The sequence below is a fragment of the Plectropomus leopardus genome, chromosome 22 (genome assembly GCF_026936395.1).
Source record: "Plectropomus leopardus strain MGB_pleo_1.0 chromosome 22, ASM2693639v1, whole genome shotgun sequence".
NCBI lineage: Eukaryota > Metazoa > Chordata > Actinopteri > Perciformes > Serranidae > Plectropomus > Plectropomus leopardus.
Window position 1 is genome coordinate 288,500 of NC_142197.1, and position 22,114 is coordinate 310,613.

The 22,114-nt window shown below is 43.2% G+C and overlaps 1 protein-coding gene across 1 annotated transcript in view; it reads right to left on the reverse strand.

The window, feature by feature from the left end:
* The window catches only part of stab2 (stabilin 2), a 43,052-nt gene that overhangs the window by 9,872 nt on the left and 11,066 nt on the right, over positions 1-22,114 (reverse strand). The window contains exons 18-53 of the mRNA XM_088072489.1: positions 21,775-21,927; positions 21,553-21,615; positions 21,321-21,422; positions 21,139-21,225; positions 18,723-18,834; positions 18,459-18,639; positions 18,123-18,216; positions 17,816-17,974; positions 17,426-17,521; positions 17,248-17,340; positions 17,111-17,158; positions 14,272-14,405; positions 14,066-14,168; positions 12,332-12,409; positions 11,392-11,481; positions 11,187-11,294; positions 10,896-11,027; positions 10,631-10,759; positions 10,141-10,203; positions 8,494-8,592; positions 8,208-8,403; positions 8,030-8,125; positions 7,329-7,386; positions 7,085-7,158; positions 6,004-6,129; positions 4,792-4,865; positions 4,626-4,697; positions 4,093-4,212; positions 3,937-3,981; positions 3,738-3,830; positions 2,932-3,087; positions 1,932-2,060; positions 1,309-1,368; positions 1,025-1,201; positions 349-438; positions 126-272 (exon numbers count right to left, since the gene is read on the reverse strand). Coding sequence (XP_087928615.1) covers positions 126-272; positions 349-438; positions 1,025-1,201; positions 1,309-1,368; positions 1,932-2,060; positions 2,932-3,087; positions 3,738-3,830; positions 3,937-3,981; positions 4,093-4,212; positions 4,626-4,697; positions 4,792-4,865; positions 6,004-6,129; positions 7,085-7,158; positions 7,329-7,386; positions 8,030-8,125; positions 8,208-8,403; positions 8,494-8,592; positions 10,141-10,203; positions 10,631-10,759; positions 10,896-11,027; positions 11,187-11,294; positions 11,392-11,481; positions 12,332-12,409; positions 14,066-14,168; positions 14,272-14,405; positions 17,111-17,158; positions 17,248-17,340; positions 17,426-17,521; positions 17,816-17,974; positions 18,123-18,216; positions 18,459-18,639; positions 18,723-18,834; positions 21,139-21,225; positions 21,321-21,422; positions 21,553-21,615; positions 21,775-21,927 — 3,837 coding nt within the window. The remainder of the gene's footprint in view (positions 1-125; positions 273-348; positions 439-1,024; positions 1,202-1,308; positions 1,369-1,931; positions 2,061-2,931; positions 3,088-3,737; positions 3,831-3,936; positions 3,982-4,092; positions 4,213-4,625; positions 4,698-4,791; positions 4,866-6,003; positions 6,130-7,084; positions 7,159-7,328; positions 7,387-8,029; positions 8,126-8,207; positions 8,404-8,493; positions 8,593-10,140; positions 10,204-10,630; positions 10,760-10,895; positions 11,028-11,186; positions 11,295-11,391; positions 11,482-12,331; positions 12,410-14,065; positions 14,169-14,271; positions 14,406-17,110; positions 17,159-17,247; positions 17,341-17,425; positions 17,522-17,815; positions 17,975-18,122; positions 18,217-18,458; positions 18,640-18,722; positions 18,835-21,138; positions 21,226-21,320; positions 21,423-21,552; positions 21,616-21,774; positions 21,928-22,114) is intronic.

The following is a 22,114-nucleotide window of genomic DNA, read 5'->3' on the forward strand; positions in this document are numbered from 1 at the left end:
CTTCAGTGATATGTTTTCTTTAAATATTTGGATTTGGATTGGATTATTGAAACCCTCAATAGGAGGCATCAGATTGAGAACGTTATCACGGCTGTAAACAAAGAGCTTGTGATGTGCGGACTCACCTGAAGGTCGAAGGTCGTCTGTGTGTCACAACGTCCTCCGAGGCTGGGCGGAGTCAGCAGACAGTCGATGCCGTAGGCGATCCCACCCTTGAAGATTAGGTGTCTCTGAATAATCCGACACTTCCCGTCGTTGACAAAGATTTCTCCCTGATCAGAGAAGAACCGACCTGATCAACAAACTGTTGACTCTTATTCAGTTTTTATGTGTTTCTGATGAACTCACGATGTCATCTGTCCCCCCGCAGGTGAACGAGAGCGGCGAACCCTGCAGAGTCCGCAGCGAGTCCTGATGGATCAAACCTTCAGCGTAAATCTGAGTGTGGAGACGTAAGAAAGAAAAAGAGGCTGTTTAGTTCTGGGTCCGGACACGGTGATGATTCTCTCTGACTGCACTCAACAGCAAAACTCTCACAAATTTAATTTTTAATTAACTTTAATTTCATGTTTTTCTCATGAATACAAAGAGTTCACAAACCGCAGACCTTATTTCACCCCCGAACCAAAACCCAAGAAGGAAAACACCCCAAATATGGTTTTCTACAGCCTTTCTTTGTACCATCTTGTCTTGTGATCAAAAATCAAGAATCTCATCATCAGTGAACCAAATCTTTATTGTTTTTTTTATTCACAATCACACGAAAACATCCTGAGCTGTTGATCAGACATCTTTCAAACAGCAGGTGAGGAGTTTCTCCTTTTTCCTCCTCAGAAATGTTTTCCATGTTCCTCATGGTCACATAAAATTTTCAACAATGACTGGAAGTCGTGTCGAATGCTGCTCACCAAACATAATCCCAGTCAGCCAGATGGTGGCACTATAATTAAGGCTCAAAAATGCAATTTTGAAAAGGCCACACCCCTCATGCTTCGAGCCAGGTCCCCGGTCTCCCCGGTCTCACCTTCTGGGACTGCAGGATGTGGTACTTCAGGTACTCCACCAGCTGACGGCGGTTGTCTGAGTGGAACAGGAAGTCCTTCTGCTCCTGCGGCAGAGACGCCATGACGCCGTCTGAGGGCAGGAAGACCGTCACAGGCTGGTACATCCCATCATTCACCAGGTCCATCACAGCCGTGTCCTGAGACACACAAACAACACCATCACTGTAACGGGGGCGGGACCAACCCCAGTCAGCGTGCCACATGCAGGTTCCTCCAGCAATCAAACAAAGTTTGATTTTCTCACCTCCAGCAGTTTGTAGAAAGTTTTATATCCTTGACGTTCAGCCACGTTGGTCAGGTTCAGCTGAGGCAGTAGGGGGAGTCAGACACAGTTATTGATCAGTGAACACACAGAAAATCAATCAGTCATTGATCCAAACATTGATCCATCAGACACCTCAAACAACATCCAAACCATTCAGACTGTTGGTCCGACTCATATACCTCATGCATTTGCTACTGCATAACTTATAACTTTTATTTCAGTTGTGATGTTTACAGCTTTTTATTTATTGCATTTTAAAAATATATATATATTTTTTTCTTATTATTATCTCTTTAAATTTATTGTCTTTTAGATCATCGTATAGTTTTCTTCCTTACTGCTCTGTGTGCTTTATAAATTGCCCCTCGAGGATGAATTAAAGAACACTGAGAGGACACCGGCAGCTCTGCAGACGAACACGGAGGCTCCAACGGATTTATTTCACACCGATCAATACATCCATCAATACATCCGCCCATGTATTGGTCAATACATCGACCGATCTATTGGTCGTGTCATGACGTGTTGCGTGGTGTGGTTTTGTGTGGTGTCATGTTGTGACGTGTCGAGTCGTGTCTTGACGTGTTGTGTTGCGTTCTTACAGGAGCAGCCGGCGGTCTTTCTTTGTCAATGTTGGGAGGAGTCAAGACCTTGTCGATCTCGTGGAAGATGCCATTGATGCTGATGCTGTCGCTGTACGTCACGTTGGCCTCGTTGACGAAGATTCTGCCCTGAAGATTTCAAAGTCAGTTTCAAGTCAAGTCAGTTTTATTTATAGAGCCCATTATCACAAAACATGGTTTGCCTCAGAGGGCTTTACAGTGTACGACATCCCTCTGCCCTTAGACCCTCACGTCACCCGAGGAAAAACTCCCCAAAAAGAACCCCTGTAACAGGGAAAACAAAGAGGAAGAAACCTCAGGAAGAGCGGTAGAGGATAGTGAGGGATCCCTCTTCAGGACGGACAGACGAGCAATAGATGTCGTAAATAGCAAATGAAATACAATCATGGCAAAAAAGGAAAGAGAAAGAGAGAGAGGGTCTGTTTGTCTGTTTGTCAAACAGACAAACAAATAAAAAATATCATTTCTATCCCTTCTTCTAACTTCTTCACTTTCTACATTTAATCCAGATCAGTCACTCAACACAGTATCAGGTGTTTTCTGCAGAGATTATTTGACTGATTATAATTAGCCTTTTGAAACTGGCAAAGTGGCTTGATTTCTTTTTAAAACATGGGGAGAAGGCAATGAGCAACTTAACAAGAATTTACTTAATTTAAAAAAATGTCACAAGAAAATGACCTGAAAATTAGCACCAAAAAAGGTTAAAAATATATATATATAAACAAGAACCCCTTTAAAAACAAATTTAAATAATTGTATCTATCTCCTTTAAAAAAACAACTCATTTTCAGGTCATTTTCTTGTCACCTTTCCCTAATTTCTTGCAATGTATGGGGCATCTCCTGCTGCTTTCCTTTTTCCTACATTTTTAAAGAAATCAAATGATTTGTCTCATGTTTCAAAGGTTTTAATGCTTGTGAAAGGCGACTAAAGGCCCAGGTGAACCCAGACTGGGTTCTGCTCTCTGCTGTGTCACCTGGGTGGACCCGGTGGTCAGCACGAGTCCCGACAGAGTCGTCAGGTTTCGAGGTCGGCTCAGGTCGCCAGGCAGCAGAGTGTGACACATGACGATGTGGCTGCGCAGGATGGCGCCGTACCACTCCCGGTCTTTCTCCATCACCTGCAACCTCACCTTCAGACACAAACAAACAAACAAACAAACAAACAAACAACAGCAAACAAAGAGACAAACACAAACGTTTACAGAAAAAACAAACACAGACAAAGAAAAACACAAACAAATAAAATCAAACAAAGAAAAAAATTAAAGTTTCTGACAGCAGAGCAGTTAAACTCTGATGGTGTGAAAAACATTCACTTCATAATAACCTCTGAATGAACGAGTGAATGAGTGAACGAGTGAACGAGTGAATGAACGAATGAGTGAATGAATGAGTGAATGAACGAGTGAATGAATGAATGAGTGAATGAATGAGTGAATGAACGAGTGAATGAATGAATGAGTGAATGAACGAGTGAATGAATGAATGAATGAGTGAATGAACAAGTGAATGAATGAATGAGTGAATGAATGAGTGAATGAACGAGTGAATGAATGAATGAGTGAATGAACGAGTGAATGAATGAATGAATGAGTGAATGAACAAGTGAATGAATGAATGAATGAACGAGTGAATGAACGAGTGAATGAATGAATGAACGAGTGAATGAATGAATGAACGAGTGAATGAACGAGTGAATGAATGAATGAATGAGTGAATGAATGAATGAACGAGTGAATGAATGATGAATGAGTGAATGAACGAGTGAATGAATGGTCACCCTGGTGTTGTAGAATGTCTTTGCGGTGAAGGCGTCAGCGTTCGGAGGGAAGACGGTGAATGGGCCGCGACCTTTCAGAGAAATCTCTGTCACCTGAAATGAGACGTTCTTTATGATTATTGTTATGTACGTATATATTAATATTCATATAATAATATTATATTCATAAATGAATATTAGAGACAGCGGCGTCACTCACCATCAGACCAAAGAAAAAGTCTTTCAGCTTCCTCCCCTGGATCGCCTGCACACAGGAAGCAGTTACACTTCAACTTCCTGCTGATATCACACACACACACACACACACACACACACCTACACATATAAATATAAATATAAATATAAACGTGCTGACCAACGCCACGGTGCCTTTGCAGGTGAACCCGTCTCCGATAAAGCCTCCGAAACAGGTGCAAGTACGAACAGCTGGAGCCTTCATCACACAGAGGGCTCTCTGGTTACAACCGCCATTTTTCTGGAAACACACAGGAGAACCACACAGGAGAACCACACAGCAGAACCACACAGGAGAACCACGCAGCAGAACCACGCAGGAGAACCACGCAGCAGAACCACGCAGGAGAACCACGCAGGAAAACCACACAGGAGAACCACACAGGAGAACCACGCAGCAGAACCACGCAGGAGAACCACGCAGCAGAACCACACAGGAGAACCACGCAGCAGAACCACGCAGGAGAACCACGCAGCAGAACCACGCAGGAGAACCACGCAGCAGAACCACACAGGAGAACCACGCAGCAGAACCACACAGGAGAACCACAGAAACACTCAGTAACATTCCTGGGATTATTATATAGGTATATTAGGTAGATATATTATATAGGTTTCAATCTGGATTAAAGTCTGAGATTAAAACAAACTCACCTTTAGACACAAGTTGATAATCTTGCAGTTTTGTCCGTCTCCTGAGTAACCTTCACTGCACGCACAGGAAGTCTGGACACAGTCGACTCGGTTATGAACTTGACAAGATTAATAAAAGATTGTTTCTGTTAAAATCTCCTCATAGTGGTGTAAAATCAGTTTTTACTTTGTTTGGTCCGACGTGAACGCAGTCTGCGTTGGCGTGACAGCCTCCATTTCCTTCCAGACACGGATTGATTTCTGCAGGAGAAACACAGAAGTCCTGCAGCACTCGAACACATCACACAGCCTGTTTACCGTTCACTGCAGAGCCTGAAACACACATGAATCTTTAGATACTCATACGGAGCTCAGGGTGGATATGAATTAAGTTTTCTTCTCAAATACTGTTACACTACCTCATAGTACTTTTGTTCCCTTGTGATACTTTTTCATTACCTACAAGTACTTAATATTAATTAATACACAAAATGTCACAAAACTAATACAGTATCTTTGTCTTCCCCTGAGGTACTTTAGTATTATGTTGTAGTTCTACTTCACCTTACAGTATTTTCTTTGTTCTTGTAGTACTTTTCACCGCTTCACTGCAGTTTAACCCTGAAACCTGAAACACTGTCTCAACTTCTTTCAGACGTATTGGAAGAAAGCAGTGAGCAACATAAGGAGAAATGACACAAAAAAATTTACAAACAAATGAATAAAAACTACAAGAAAATTACCAAAAAATTACTTCCATAAATAGAAAAGAAAAATAAAAACTGAAAAAAGAAGAACATAAACAAAAAACAAAGTAAATTGGAAAAATGCTTAAAAATTAAAATAATTCTGTTACATAATTTAAACAGAATATGCAGTTCTGATAATTAGTTATATTATTATAATTATAATTATAATAATTATTTTTAGTTCTAAATATTCTTTTTCCTCCTAGTATGTTTCCCCTGGCTTTTGAAAATGAATTTTCTGACTCTGCTTCTTTCTTGTACCGTTGCTTGTTGCCTTTTTCCCGTGTTTTTTAGTGAAGTCGCATCGACTTCCTCAAAGGATAAATACTTATGAAACGTAACGTTCTAAATGAATGTTTTGGTCCGACTGACATTTCAGATCACTTAATTCTGTTTTATTATTTTGTTATTTATTCATTTATTTTAGTTATTTTTGAAACTCTTTAATTTGTTGTACAAACTTGACAAAACTGAGGAATAATTTATTTTACAAACAGTGAAACTAATTCAGCAGGTTAAACTGAAGTCGACAGACCTGCCGATTTGTGGCTCAGTAAAGTTTAGACACATGAACATCAGAGAAATGAAAGGAATCAATAATAATAATAATAATAATAATAATAATAATAATAAAAACACAGTGAACATACCGACACACACGAGCCCATCACCAGAGTAACCACGGTTACAGACGCAGTCTCTGCGGCCCGGCCGAGTCCTCTTACAGACAGCGTACAGACTGCAGCCACCATTATTCACTGAACACGGGTCTGTGGCTGAAAACATCACCATCACCATCACCATCATCACCATCACCATCATCACCATCACCATCACCATCATAATCATCATCATCGCCATCATCATCATCATTATCACCATCATCATCATCGCCATCATCATCACCATCATCATCACCATCATCATCACCATCATCACCATCATAATCATCATCATCGCCATCATCATCATCATTATCACCATCATCATCACCATCATCATCATCGCCATCATCATCACCATCATCATCACCATCATAATCATCATCATCACCATCATCATCACCATCATCTTCATCATCATCACCATCGCCATCATCATCATCATCACCATCATCATCATCATCATCACCATCATCACCATCATAATCATCATCATCATCATCATCATCATCATCATCATCATCATCATCATCATCACCATCGCCATCATCATCATCATCACCATCACCATCATCACCATCATAATCATCATCACCATCGCCATCACCATCATAATCATCATCACCATCGCCATCGCCATCATCATCATCATCACCATCATCATCAGCATCATCACCATCATAATCATCGGCATCATCATCATCATCATCACCATCATCATCATCATCACCATCATCATCGCCATCATCATCATCATCATCATCACCATCATAATCATCACCATCATCATCATCACCATCATCACCATCATCATCACCATCATCATCCTCACCATCATCATCACCATCATCATCATCCTCACCATCACCACCATCATCATCATCATCATCATCCCCATCATCACCATCATCATCATCGCCATCATCGCCATCATCATCACCATCATCATCCTCACCATTATCATCACCATCATCATCATCATCCTCACCATCATCATCATCATCATCACCTTCGTGATGTCAGAGGGCTGAGGAGCGTGTCCTCAGGTGTTAGTGCTCTATGTTGTTACCTTGACAGGAAGTCCCGTTTCCTTTGAATCCGGCGGCGCAGAGACACTGAGGGCCGGACGTTCTGAACACACAGCTGTCAGCAGAGAGAGTGAAGGTCAAAGTGTCATTTTGGACTGACCTCAAACACCTGGACATGAACCCCTGCTGGCTAGGATCATGTCTCAGGTCACAACGTGCTCACGTGTTTAAAGTCGGTTTAAGGCTTTAAATCGAAAGCAAACAGACGGCGTGTGAGAGACTCACTTAGCGCTGGTGTGACATTTGACTGAACCACACAGTTCATCAGCTTTGGATTCGATCTCTGCAACCACAAACACACTCAGAATATCATCACAATCTAACAGTGATATAAAATGAGAAAAAAGCTCGGCCATTGGTCAAATCTCTGACAAGTGACAGAAAAAAGTCAATGTTTTAAAAACAACATTCATAACATTTAAAAAATTAAATAAAATTGTCTTCTCAATTGTTATTGGCCAAAATATCGTGTAGAGCTGGCATGATTAGATTTTCTCTGCACCACTACCGAGGCCAAAAGAATTCATGATAATATTCTCGGGATATGTAGAAAATTTGAACAAAGATTATGCTGTCAAATTCATCTTGAACTTTTTTATTGTGCCTTTTATTTATTATTTTAAATAAAATTAGGAACTGATTTTTTAAATATTAAGAAAGGTTCAAAACACTGTATTTATTTTTCAAAATATCTATTTTTCTCTTGTAAAATTAGAAATTAATTCTTGAAATATTTCAAAAATTTCAAGTAAAGTTTATTTTTTCAAATTTATTCTTCAAGTCTTAAAAAAATCCCATTAAGGTACAACTTCATTATCAAAATCTTTGACTTTTTCTCATCAAATCTCAGCTTATTTCCACTATTTTTTTATGAGCTTCAGACTCTGTTAAGGTCAGTTTTCGGCGGTCAGATTTCGGTTTCATACTTTGGTCACAGAGGACTCCTCTCCAGCCGACGTCACACTCACACGTCCCGTCGCCGCTCGGCCCTTCGTTACAGCGGCCGTTTTTACAGCCGCACTCTGCAGAGAATCACAGAGCGGAGTGACAGAAGGCATCGATACATTCAGTATACGTTTATTATTGTAAAGTTCATGATCTGACCCTGGTCACAGTGGACGCCATATCTGCCGCTCTGGCAGCTCTCGCAGGCCGTCCCGCTGAAGCCAGCGTCGCACTGACAATCTCCGGTCCCGTTGGTCCCGTCTGAGCACGCTCCGTTACCGAAGCAGGGTTGACCCTTCGGCCCGGGACACGGCTCGCAGTGCTCCCCGAAAAACCCCGCACAGCACCGCCGTATCTGCAAACACACGTGCACGGTTTACTGTCAGAAAAAAACGCCTTATCTTTGTGCTTTTGGCGTGTCCGCGCAGCCGCAGCAGAGACGTACGATGTGTTTCTGCAGGCACGTTGCTCTGCAGCCGATGGTCAGCAGACGCTCGTCCTCAAACATCCGAGTGAACATGCACTTCCTCTTCTTCACCGATTTCTGCAGACCACAGGAAGTCATCACAGGTCAACGCTCACAATATTCTGTAAGTTTAAAATCACACCGACCTGATCTGTGTTCGACTTCAATCTGTAAAGAGTTCCTCATGTCATCACATGCCGTGTTTTTGGCAAAAAGTCTTTTCCTGTTTTCCCTCTAAAACAGATCCCTCTGTCTCATCCTTCATGTTACTATAGAAACAGCCAGTAGAGGCAGCAGGGGGCGGAGTCAAAGGCAGCGGTGGCGGTCGTAATGATGGACCTTTTAACAGAGGCAGCGTTGCAGACGGCGGCAGCCTGAGACCCTTGGAAAGCCTGTTTATTTCCCTTTTAAATAATGCCACATTTGTGGGATCAGCAGCAGAGCTGAATATGTGGGTTGCACCCATGAAAAATTTGCCAAATCTTCTCTGCCAGTGCCAAACAGCTTTTTTGCTGTTACTGTTGACTCTTGTTTTGAGCTTCTGGTAGCCCCAGGACAATCAGGTTCAGTACCTGTGAGCATGGGCCCAGCTACAGTGGTCAGTTGGTGCCTGCTCCAAGAATCGGCATGCCACGTTTGACTGATCTGGATAGGGCCCGTGCGATAGGGCAACTTCATGGTGGTGTTCCGCAAGACCAAGTTGCGGCATTATTTGGAGTGAGCCCGAGTACCATCTCCAAACTGAAGGCCAAGTTCCACATAATGGCGAATGTCAGAGACATGCCGCGAAGTGGGCGTCCCAAGAAGCTGATTGCTGCATAGACAGAGTAACATCTTTTGGTGGAGGCAGTGTGATGGCGTGGGCATCTCCCTCACTGGAAAAGCGAGGCTTGTCATCATTGGAGGCAATCTCAATGCAGAGAGATATCGAAATGAGATTCTGCAACCAGTGGCAATCCTATATCTCCACAGTCCGGGACCGAACTCTGTCCTCCAAGATGACAGTGCTCGCCCCCACAGAGCGGGCTTTATCAGAGACTACCTCCAGAATTTGGGCGTGGAGAGGATGGACTGGCCTGCCAGCAGTCCTGACCTCAACCCCACCGAACACTTGTGGGATCAGCTTGGGCGTGCTGTTCGTGCCGGAGTGACCGACACAACCACATTTGCCGACTCGTGACAAATGCTGGTTGAAGAATGGGATCCATCCCACAGCAGCGTGTGACCAGGCTGGTGACCAGCATGAGCTGTTGTGGCTGTGTATGGTTCCTCCACACGCTACTGATTATATTGTTCAATTAATAAATTGTTAAATTGCCAATATGTCTTTTGTCTTCAGACTTCAATCATCCAATCCACCAAACAAGAGTCAATAGCAAAATAAGCTGTTTGACATCAGCAGAAAAGATTTGGTAAATTTTTCATGGGCTCAACCCACATATTCAGCTCTGCTGCTGATCCCACAAGTTTACAGGGAAATAAACTGGCTTTATTTATTGCCACGAAGCATTGTTACAACAAAGAAATACTCTACCAAACACAAATTTCCTTACGCACTGTGCTATGTTTTATAATTAATGTTATGTTATGTATGATCATCAGCTGGATGTGAGAGGGAAATCTTACGTCTGGGACGGTGTCGTTGGGACAGATTCGGCTCTGTGGATACAAACAGTCGAGACAAGTTCCCTTTGGAGAGAAAAGACAAACTTCAGTTAGAGTCACTCTGGATCTGTGAGTACTAATACTGTAGTATGTCACCTGAATAGCACTGATACTGCAGTATGTCTTGTGAATCGTACTGATACTGCAGTATGTCGTGAATAGTACTGATACTGCAGTATGTCTTGTGAATAGTACTGATACTGCAGTATGTCTTGTGAATAGTACTGATACTGCAGTATGTCTTGTGAATAGTACTGATACTGCAGTATGCAATGAGCTCTGTGAGTAGTAGTTATTCTGCAGTGTGTGGTGTAGGTAGTAAGCCCACCATGACCTTGGTGAAGGTAGTAATAATACTGCAGTGTGTGTAGTATTTATACTACACTGTGTGGCGACCTCACCATGACCTTGGTGTAAGCAGTATTTATACTGTAGTGTGTGGTGACCTCACCATGACCTTGGTGTAGGTGGCGTCGTCGCAGCGGTTCCTGTTGATGGTCAAAACAGCCGTCAGGCCGTGAATGACTCCCTTCCCGCTAAGGATGTTGGAGGAGTTGATCTGAGCCTCGTTGACAAACAGCTGGATGACAGACAGACAGACAGACAGACAGACAGACAGACAGACAGACAGACACGTGGATCAATGGATCAGCGAATCATGTGATCAGATGATATGTGGTGAGGATATTATTGATTATCTGTTTGAAGTTTCGGACCTTCCCGTCTCGGGGAAAGATGCCGAGCTGGAAGGATAATCCCAGCAGCGTCTGTTTGTATCCTCCAGGCTGAAGGTCGGTCTTCAGGAGGCGCTCTGACGCCACCACGTGGTAACGGGTCGTATTCACATCCTGTTTACGCCAACAAAATAAAAGCACAGACACATTTGTCACGTCACTGCTTATTCCTAGGGTTAGCTTTCTTCTCTTCAGAGTTAATGATCGTATCAGATAATATTAACTGATAACATCAGTTCTTGTCCAGTTTATAATAAACAGACACTTGTGTACCAGAGCGGTGGCAGCCATTTTTTTGAGGTATTCAGCGATGGCGGCGTCTGTTGGAGCGAAGACGGTAAACTCGTCCGCCTGTTCGATCTCGTCCGTCAGGTTATAATCCTGAACAAACCACAGAGAAACCAATTTAAACAATAAATCTGTAATCAAACATTAAAATATAAAATCGGAGTTGTAGAAAGTGTTTGTGTTTTCGTACGATGAGATACGATCTGAAGAGGGAGAACCGCGGCCACAGAGCGAGAGACGCCAGCAGACTGTCGCTCAGCTTCCTGTCAGGAACCAAAACCTGCGCACACAAACACAACATCCTCAGTCTGCTGAGTCCTACCGTCATGGAAAACTTGGAAAAGTCACTGAATTTGCAAATGGCAATTTCCAAGCCTGGATATGTTTTGCAAAACTAAATTTAGCCTGAAAGTTCTGGAAAAGTCCTGGAATTTTGTCTCACAAAGCTGTGATATAACACATGATGTGTCCAAGGACAGTCACGATTTTGAAAATCAATCAATAATTTCTGTTTTTAAAGTTTCTGGTTGATAAATAGGCTAATTTTTGTTGATTTCTAAAGACAACATGTCTTCAAAACCTGCAGGCCCGCAACAAAAAAAATTAATGTAAAAAAAAACAAAACTTTGTTCTGTGTAAAAGAAAAAAATTGACTAAAAAAGTTTAAAGAAAAATAAATCTGACAAATTACTTTTTAAAAAACCTAAAATTATATATATATTTTTTTAATTCTCAAAAACTTTTTTATAAATCCAAAAATTGACAGAAAATGTTAAGGAAAAGAAATGGCCTTTTTTTTAAAAAGAAATTCACCTCAAAATTTCAAAGAAAAATTATTACCAGTTTTTTGGGATTTTTTTTTAGTAAAAAAAGCTTTTCTTTCTTTCTTTTTAAAGAAAAAACTGCCAAAAAACATTTAAATTTGTTTTCAAGGGTCATTTCAGAGAATGTATGTACTTTAAAATTTGCCTCAAAGTCCTGGAAAAGTCCTGGAAATTCATTGGTTAAAAATGTGTCTGAACTCTGGTTCGCATCGTTAGCAATATTAGCATAGTTAGCATCGGCAGCATCCGCAGCATCATTAGCATAGTCAGCATGGTTAGCATGGTTAGCATGGTCAGCGCCGTTACCTTATCGATGACGTGGATGAGTCCGTTGGTAGCAGCTACATCGGATGAGGTGATGGTCGCTCCTCCGACAGCTGTGATCTGACAGAACAAACACAGCAGAATCTGATCATCGTTACAAACTCAAATGTTTTTCAAACATTTCTCATTATAAGTAAAAATCCTGTACATCAAACCGATGTATGCCCAAAACATCAGCAGCTTTATTTCTATGAGCAGCCGCTCTTTAAAGTCGATCTAATATCTAATAATGTCTTTGTCTGGTATCAGAATGAAGAAGATCTCGGTGTCTTCGTCCGTCTTCACATACAGAGGCTATGTTCGAAACGGCGTACTGCATACCACAGCTGAACTCAGTATGCAGTATCCACTAAATACTACGTACTGTGTTCGACAGTGTGTCACCCCCGTTCTCTCTGGCATGAAAAGCCAAAAATAATCTCTAAAAAAAAAGAATCCGCTCATGTCTCCTGTGTAATTGTACTCTTATTAGCAGACTTTGGTATGTGTTTACCTGATAAAAGTACTGTAAATGACCTTATAAGATTAAAATATGATTTTGGCCAAATTAATTGAAAAAAGTGTAACAAACCAAGGACCCCATCTGGTGGGTTAGGTCTGTGCAGCTGTGTGATGGCTGAGCCGCTGGTGACACGACAACAACAGCTGCGCTCTCCGCACAATGCATTGTGGGAAACAGTAGGCGAGGCAGACTGGTCCGATGCATACTGAGGATTTTTTCGGAATCAGTATGACATCCGGGTGTTTCTGGCATACTGTGGATTTCACTTTTGTTCGCACACTGCCTACTGCATACTACATACTGCATACTGCATACTGCATACTACATACTGCATACTACATACTGCATACTGCATACTACATACTGCATACTACATACTGCATACTACATACTACATACTGCATACTGCATACTACATACTGCATACTACATACTGCATACTGCATACTACATACTGCATACTGCATACTACATACTACATACTGCATACTACATACTGCATACTACATATTGCATTCTGCATACTACATACTACATACTGCATACTACATACTGCATACTACATACTACATACTGCATACTACATACTGCATACTGCATACTACATACTACATACTGCATACTACATACTGCATACTGCATACTACATACTACATACTGCATACTACATACTGCATACTACATACTGCATTTTGACCAAATTAGTACATACTGCTAGTATAGTAGGCGGTTTCGAACACAGCAAGAGTCATGTTTTGGAAAATGGCACGTGACTTTGTTCTTCTTCTTTGGGTTTAATGGTGGTTGGTTATCACCACCTGGTGTTACACATCACATGAGCTATAAAAGCCAAAAAAACTGTTTCCATTCCAGTTTGGTAAAATATGGCTTTGTACAATTGCCTGAAATACCACGTCATGCCAGAAAAAAATGTTTTTGAAAACTGGTTTGTTTCCATTGGGTGTATTTTGTATTCACAATTACAGTTTGCATAATCTGAGGGCGACGTAAACCCGTCTGAATATCTGTGTTGGACCTTAAAAGGACTTCCTGTCCTGACTCAGCAGTTTAGATGAAGACGATGCCTTGCTGTAAGTCTGCTGTTTTGTATTGAACGTATTTTTGCTGTAATACCTAATAAGAAATCCAAAAACACACTTGTTTAAAAAAAAAAGTCCTAAAATTACAGTAAAGTGTCTCCTCTGTGGACTCACCTCATTGGTTGTTGAAACAGGAAGTGTTGTCTTGAGAAGGGAGGTCAGGGAGGAAGTGCTGCTCAGACGGGATAACGGGAAGTGACCTGGGATCACGTGACTCCTGTGATGGGGGACAGATGGGGGACTTGTTACAGACCAGCTCAAACAAAACCCAGAACATCCACCTGTGAATAAACTACAGCTCCTCGAGGCGACTCGGTGACCTGATGAGACTTGGCAGGTTCCCCTTCGTGGTCCAGAAGTTTCTGTCCTCTGAGGACATTTTAGCCACGGCATCTGAAGACGGAACCAGGAGGGTGAAGTTCTGATCCACCAGAGACCAGGATACACCTGAGTCCTGAAACATACAGGGTCATCTCAGAGACCACAGACAGCAGAAACTGAAAGTGTTCACTCGACATGGATCATAATCAGTTAAGGTCAGTTCTGACAAACACCTGAGTTTGTCTCGTCTGTTTCTGTCTCTGTCTCCTCTGTTTCTGTCTCCTCTGTCTCTGTCTCCTCTGTTTCTGTCTCCTCTGTTTCTGTCTCTGTCTCGTCTGTTTCTGTCTCGTCTGTTTCTGTCTCGTCTGTTTCTGTCTCTGTCTCGTCTGTTTCTGTCTCGTCTGTTTCTGTCTCTGTCTCTGTCTCTGTCTCGTCTGTTTCCGTCTCTGTCTCGTCTGTTTCTGTCTCGTCTGTTTCTGTCTCCTCTGTCTCTGTCTCATCTGTTTCTGTCTCGTCTGTTTCTGTCTCTGTCTCGTCTGTTTCTGTTTCGTCTGTTTCTGTCTTGTCTGTTTCTGTCTCTGTCTCGTCTGTTTCTCTTTCTGTCTCATCTGTTTCTGTCTCTGTCTTGTCTGTTTCTGTCTCGTCTGTTTCTGTCTCTGTCTCGTCTGTTTCTGTCTCGTCTGTTTCTGTCTCATCTGTTTCTGTCTCTGTCTCGTCTGTCTCTGTCTCTGTCTCGTCTGTCTCTGTCTCGTCTGTTTCTGTCTCTGTCTCGTCTGTTTCTGTCTCGTCTGTTTCTGTCTCTGTCTCGTCTGTTTCTGTTTCTGTCTTGTCTGTTTCTGTCTCTGTCTCGTCTGTTTCTCTTTCTGTCTCATCTGTTTCTGTCTCTGTCTCGTCTGTCTCTGTCTCGTCTGTTTCTGTCTCTGTCTCGTCTGTTTCTGTCTCGTCTGTTTCTGTCTCTGTCTCGTCTGTTTCTGTTTCTGTCTTGTCTGTTTCTGTCTCTGTCTCGTCTGTTTCTCTTTCTGTCTCATCTGTTTCTGTCTCTGTCTTGTCTGTTTCTGTCTCGTCTGTTTCTGTCTCTGTCTCGTCTGTTTCTGTCTCGTCTGTTTCTGTGTCATCTGTTTCTGTCTCTGTCTCGTCTGTCTCTGTCTCGTCTGTTTCTGTCTCGTCTGTTTCTGTCTCTGTCTCGTCTGTTTCTGTCTCGTCTGTTTCTGTCTCATCTGTTTCTGTCCCCTCTGTTTCTGTCTCGTCTGTTTCTGTCTCGTCTGTTTCTGTCTCTGTCTCGTCTGTTTCTGTCTCGTCTGTTTCTCTTTCTGTCTCATCTGTTTCTGTCTCATCTGTTTCTGTCCCCTCTGTTTCTGTCTTGTCTGTTTCTGTCTCGTCTGTTTCTGTCTCGTCTGTTTCTGTCTCTGTCTCGTCTGTTTCTGTCTCGTCTGTTTCTCTTTCTGTCTCATCTGTTTCTGTCTCATCTGTTTCTGTCTCATCTGTTTCTGTCCCCTCTGTTTCTGTCCCCTCTGTTTCTGTCTCATCTGTTTCTGTCTCGTCTGTTTCTGTTTCGTCTGTTTCTGTCTCATCTGTGTGCTTGTTAATATTGTGTCTCATGGACACTTTCAACATAAACACCTTTCAGCTGCTCATACCATCATTTGTGATCGAGGTTTTTTTTTTTATTGTGTTTACGAGCAGGTGTTAGTTTCGTATTTCATATCCAGACTGTGACGGTGTGAATGTGTGACAATGTGACGGAGTGACGGTGTGACAGTGTGATGGAGTGAGTGACGGAGTGACTGTGTGATGGAGTGACGGAGTGACGGAGTGACTGTGTGACGGAGTGATGGTGTGACGGAGTGACTGTGTGACGGAGTGATGGTGTGACGGAGTGACTGTGTGACGGAGTGATGGTGTGACGGAGTGACTGTGTGACGGAGTGACGGAGTGACTGTGTGACGGAGTGACGGTGTGACGGAGTGACGGTGTGACGGAGTGACTGTGTGAAGGTGTGATGGAGTGACGGTGTGACGATGTGACGGAGTGATGGTGTGACGGTGTGACGGAGTGACGGTGTGACGGTGTGACGGTGTGACTGTGTGACGGAGTGACGGTGTGACGGAGTGACGGTGTGGCGGAGTGACGGTTTGACGGTTTGACGGTTTGATGGAGTGACTATGTGACGGAGTGACGGTGTGACGGAGTGACGGTGTGACGGAGTGACGGTGTGACGGAGTGACGGTGTGACGGAGTGACGGTGTGACAGAGTGACGGAGTGACGGTTTGACGGAGTGACGGTTTGACGGAGTGACGGTTTGATGGAGTGACTATGTGACAGAGTGACGGTGTGACGGAGTGACGGTGTGACAGAGTGACGGTGTGACGGTGTGACGGTGTGACGGAGTGACGGTGTGACGGAGTGACGGAGTGACGGTGTGACGGAGTGACGGAGTGACGGTTTGATGGAGTGACTATGTGACAGAGTGACGGTGTGACGGAGTGACGGTGTGACAGAGTGACGGTGTGACGGTGTGACGGTTTGACGGAGTGACGGTTTGACGGTTTGACAGAGTGACGGTTTGACGGAGTGACGGTGTGACGGTGTGACGGAGTGACGGTTTGACAGAGTGACGGTTTGACGGAGTGACTATGTGACAGAGTGACGGTGTGACAGAGTGACGGTGTGACAGATGACGGTGTGACAGAGTGACGGTGTGACAGAGTGACGGTGTGACGGAGTTACGGTGTGACGGTGTGACGGAGTGACGGTGTGACGGAGTGACGGTGTGACGGAGTTACGGTGTGACGGAGTGACGGAGTGACTGTGTGATGGTGTGACGGAGTGACACTCACAGTTGTCCATGCAGAGAACTCGGAGGCGTCCGGCAGATCCGTCAGCACCTGAACGCATCGTGAAAACAGACTCCGGTTCAGTGTTGAAGAAACAGAATCACTGTTTGATGTATGAAGGCGTTCATGTCTGCTCTCACCTGCACCACCGTCCCGTAACACGCGTGTCCGTCCCCAACGTATCCTTCATCACAGACACATGTCCACTGAGAGGACAGCAGGTGGCAGCTAGCCTAGACACGCAACATGGGACTGTCTTCATCATCATCATCCTCATCATCCTCACTGTGTGCTGAGCGTTCAGACTGACGGACTCACCAGGTAGTGACAGCCTCCTCTCTCCGTCACACACTGGTTGGCGGCCTCACAGTCTCGTCCGTTTCCTTTGTATCCGGCTTTACACGAACAGTCGCTCTGTGGGTTCAACCAGCACAACGTCATGAGAAGAACAGCTGATTTTTCACTCCCGTCTGTCTGGGAGGTGACTCTGCTGAGGACGATCTCTGCCCTCACAAGTCAGGAGGACACGTCTTTCACCGGTCATGGTTTATATGATTTTAGAAACACCCTGAAGTCCTGGAAACGTCCTAAAATGCTAGAAACATCCCAAAATCCTGTAAACATAGGGCTGCTGCAACTGGCCCCTGGCCCCTGGCCCGCTATCAGAGCAGGTGTGTTTTTGTAAAGGGTCAGGTGTGAGGACGTCACCTGTCCCGGGCCGACGTAGATGCAGGTGGCGTTGGGGTGGCAGCCTCCTCGGTCTGCTCCGTCACAGTTGTTGATGGGCTGACAGTCGTCTCCGTCCTCCCTCCATCCGGTCAGACACTGACAGGAGTGAGTCCCTGCTCCCGTCTTAATACACTTCGCCTGCAGGGGACACAGCGGGGACACAGCAGAGAGGACACAGTGGACGTCAGAGGTTGCTAAAGAGAAGCTTCTTTTAACTGTAAATTCTTCTGATATTTCCTGCCTTGAACACACTGACTGAATCTAAAATCTAAAATCTCAAACTCACGTTGATGCTGCAGCCACCGCGCAGAGGCGGAGCACAGGGGTCGGACTCCACGCAGGTGATCCCGTCACCTTTGTAACCCGGTTTGCACACACACCTGAAACACACACAGGAGGTGAACACGGCACCGTCTGCGGTCATGAGGTCATTAGATGTGATTTCTCTTATTTTCAGGTCATTTTTTGTAACTTTTCATTCTTTCTTGCTAATTTTGGGGCGTTTGTTTGTTTTTTGTTAAGTTGCTCATCGCTGTCTTCCCATGTTTTTGAGTGAAATCAAGCCCATTTGCTCAGGTGTCAAAGGGTTAAACCTGAGTGTGAAGGACACAGGTGAACTCACCTGGTGGCTCCATGGCTGAAGTCACAGTCTGCGTGGGCATGGCAGAACTGAACCTGAGCGCCACACGCCGCCGTCTGGCGCTCACAGAAGCGACCGGTGAAACCCATCTGACAGGAGTCAACTTTACAGCGGCCGTCTGAGTCCGGACGGTTGTCACACTGTCCGTGGATACAGGGACACGCTGAGGACACACAGGTGAGCTGTCATCATCTTGACATCACACCCACATGGATTATGTAACAGGAAGAGACAGCGCAGACTTACTTGTGTCACAATTTGGTCCGTATTTGTTGGAGGAGGAGCAGTACTGACAGCGAGAGCCTTGGAAGTTCAGATCACAGACACACGTTCCGTTTCCTCCGAAACCGTCCACACACTGAAACACAGTCAGTTATTTTCCTATTACCAGGACACGCCGATGACTTGATGACTTGATGTGCTGAGTGTGTTGATGACATGATGTGTTGAGTATGTTGATGACTTGTGTTGAGTATGTTGATGACTTGTGTTGAGTATGTTGATGACTTGATGCGTTGAGTATGTTGATGATGTGATGTGTTGAGTATGCTGATGACTTGTTTTGAGTGTGTTGATGACTTCATTTGAGTGTGTTGATGACTTGTGTTGAGTATGTTGATGACTTGTGTTGAGTATGTTGATGACTTAATGCGTTGAGTATGTTGATGATGTGATGTGTTGAGTATGCTGATGACTTGTTTTGAGTGTGTTGATGACTTCATTTGAGTATGCTGATGACTTGTTGTGTTGAGTATGTTGATGATTTCATTTGAGTGTGTTGATGACGTGATGTGTTGAGTATGTTGATGACTTGTGTTGAGTATGTTGATGACTTGATGCGTTGAGTATGTTGATGATGTGATGTGTTGAGTATGCTGATGACTTGTTTTGAGTGTGTTGATGACTTCCTTTGAGTGTGTTGATGACTTGTGTTGAGTATGTTGATGACTTGTGTTGAGTATGTTGATGACTTGTGTTGAGTATGTTGACTTAATGCGTTGAGTATGTTGATGATGTGATGTGTTGAGTATGCTGATGACTTGTTTTGAGTGTGTTGATGACTTCATTTGAGTATGCTGATGACTTGTTGTGTTGAGTATGTTGATGACTTCATTTGAGTGTGTTGATGACTTGTTGTGTTGAGTATGTTGATGACTTGTGTTGAGTATGTTGATGACTTGTGTTGAGTATGTTGATGACTTGTGTTGAGTATGTTGATGACTTGATGCGTTGAGTATGTTGATGATGTGATGTGTTGAGTATGCTGATGACTTGTTTTGAGTGTGTTGATGACTTCATTTGAGTATGCTGATGACTTGTTGTGTTGAGTATGTTGATGACTTCATTTGAGTGTGTTGATGACTTGTTGTGTTGAGTACATTGATGACTTGTGTTGAGTATGTTGATGACTTGTGTTGAGTATGTTGATGACTTGATGCGTTGAGTATGTTGATGATGTGATGTGTTGAGTATGCTGATGACTTGTTTTGAGTGTGTTGATGACTTCCTTTGAGTGTGTTGATGACTTGTTGTGTTGAGTATGTTGATGACTTGTGTTGAGTATGTTGATGACTTGTGTTGAGTATGTTGACTTAATGCGTTGAGTCTGTTGATGATGTGATGTGTTGAGTATGCTGATGACTTGTTTTGAGTGTGTTGATGACTTCATTTGAGTATGCTGATGACTTGTTGTGTTGAGTATGTTGATGACTTGTGTTGAGTATGTTGATGACTTGTGTTGAGTATGTTGATGACTTGATGCGTTGAGTATGTTGATGATGTGATGTGTTGAGTATGCTGATGACTTGTTTTGAGTGTGTTGATGACTTCATTTGAGTATGCTGATGACTTGTTGTGTTGAGTATGTTGATGACTTCATTTGAGTGTGTTGATGACTTGTTGTGTTGAGTACATTGATGACTTGTGTTGAGTATGTTGATGACTTGTGTTGAGTATGTTGATGACTTGATGCGTTGAGTATGTTGATGATGTGATGTGTTGAGTATGCTGATGACTTGTTTTGAGTGTGTTGATGACTTCCTTTGAGTGTGTTGATGACTTGTTGTGTTGAGTATGTTGATGACTTGTGTTGAGTATGTTGATGACTTGTGTTGAGTATGTTGACTTAATGCGTTGAGTCTGTTGATGATGTGATGTGTTGAGTATGCTGATGACTTGTTTTGAGTGTGTTGATGACTTCATTTGAGTATGCTGATGACTTGTTGTGTTGAGTATGTTGATGACTTGTGTTGAGTATGTTGATGACTTGTGTTGAGTATGTTGATGACTTGTGTTGAGTATGTTGATGACTTGATGCGTTGAGTATGTTGATGATGTGATGTGTTGAGTATGCTGATGACTTGTTTTGAGTGTGTTGATGACTTCATTTGAGTATGCTGATGACTTGTTGTGTTGAGTATGTTGATGACTTCATTTGAGTGTGTTGATGACTTGTTGTGTTGAGTACATTGATGACTTGTGTTGAGTATGTTGATGACTTGTGTTGAGTATGTTGATGACTTGATGCGTTGAGTATGTTGATGATGTGATGTGTTGAGTATGCTGATGACTTGTTTTGAGTGTGTTGATGACTTCATCTGAGTGTGTGGATGACTTGTTGTGTTGAGTATGTTGATGACTTGTGTTGGTGAATCAATATGACCTGTCCATGTCTGGAGCAGGGCATCTGGAATCCACCTGGACAGGGACGGCAGTCTGGACCGTAGAAACCTTTGCAGCATGCTGCAGTCTGGACACACAAACAGAGTTGGACTTCAGTCATAGTTAACACTCGTATAATCGGATATGCCTCTGACTCTGACTGATGTCGACATGTCGGTTTACCATGACGGTGGCATTGCATAGCGGCGAGCAGCCTGTCGCAGGGACTTTGATGGCCTGTGGTCCGATGGACATGGTGTAAATACATCCAAAGGTGGAGTAACCCTGATCAATAAAGATCAATAAAGACATGCTTCATTATGTGTCTGATCAATAAAGATCAATAACACATGCTTCATTATGTGTCTGATCATACAGAGTGAGACAATAAAATAATCAGAGTGAGACATCTCACCGTAGAAACTCCTCCAGGTGAACACTGAGACAGTTTGACTTTGGAGCAGCTGACACATTCACCCTGAACAACGAGAGAACAACGAAAAATGAACAACAAAAAAAACAGAACAACAAAAAATTGAAAAACGTAAAACAGAACAACTTAAAAGAGAACAACGTTTGTAGGAGAATACTGTGAACAAGAAGACTACAAACCAACATGGCCGCGGTTGAGGCTCACCTTGAGGATCTTGGTCTCAATGATGTCACACCTGCGGGGCAGCACCGGTTCAATGGAAGGCGGAGTCAAAACTCCATCCAGCAGGTACAGACGGCCGTTTTTAGCTTCCACCGCCGCCTCCAAAACTGCCGCCCCGTTGACCAGAACCAGACCCTGAACAACAAAAACCCACCGTGATCAACCGTGAACAATGATGTGAAAATAAGCAATAAAATGAAATAAATATAGCAAGAAATTGGTAAAGAGTTCTTAGAAAGTTATCTGAAAATACCATAAAATTTTTAAAAAGCAATAAATTAGTAAAAAATTGCAAGAAAATAATCTGAAAATAAGCAAGAAA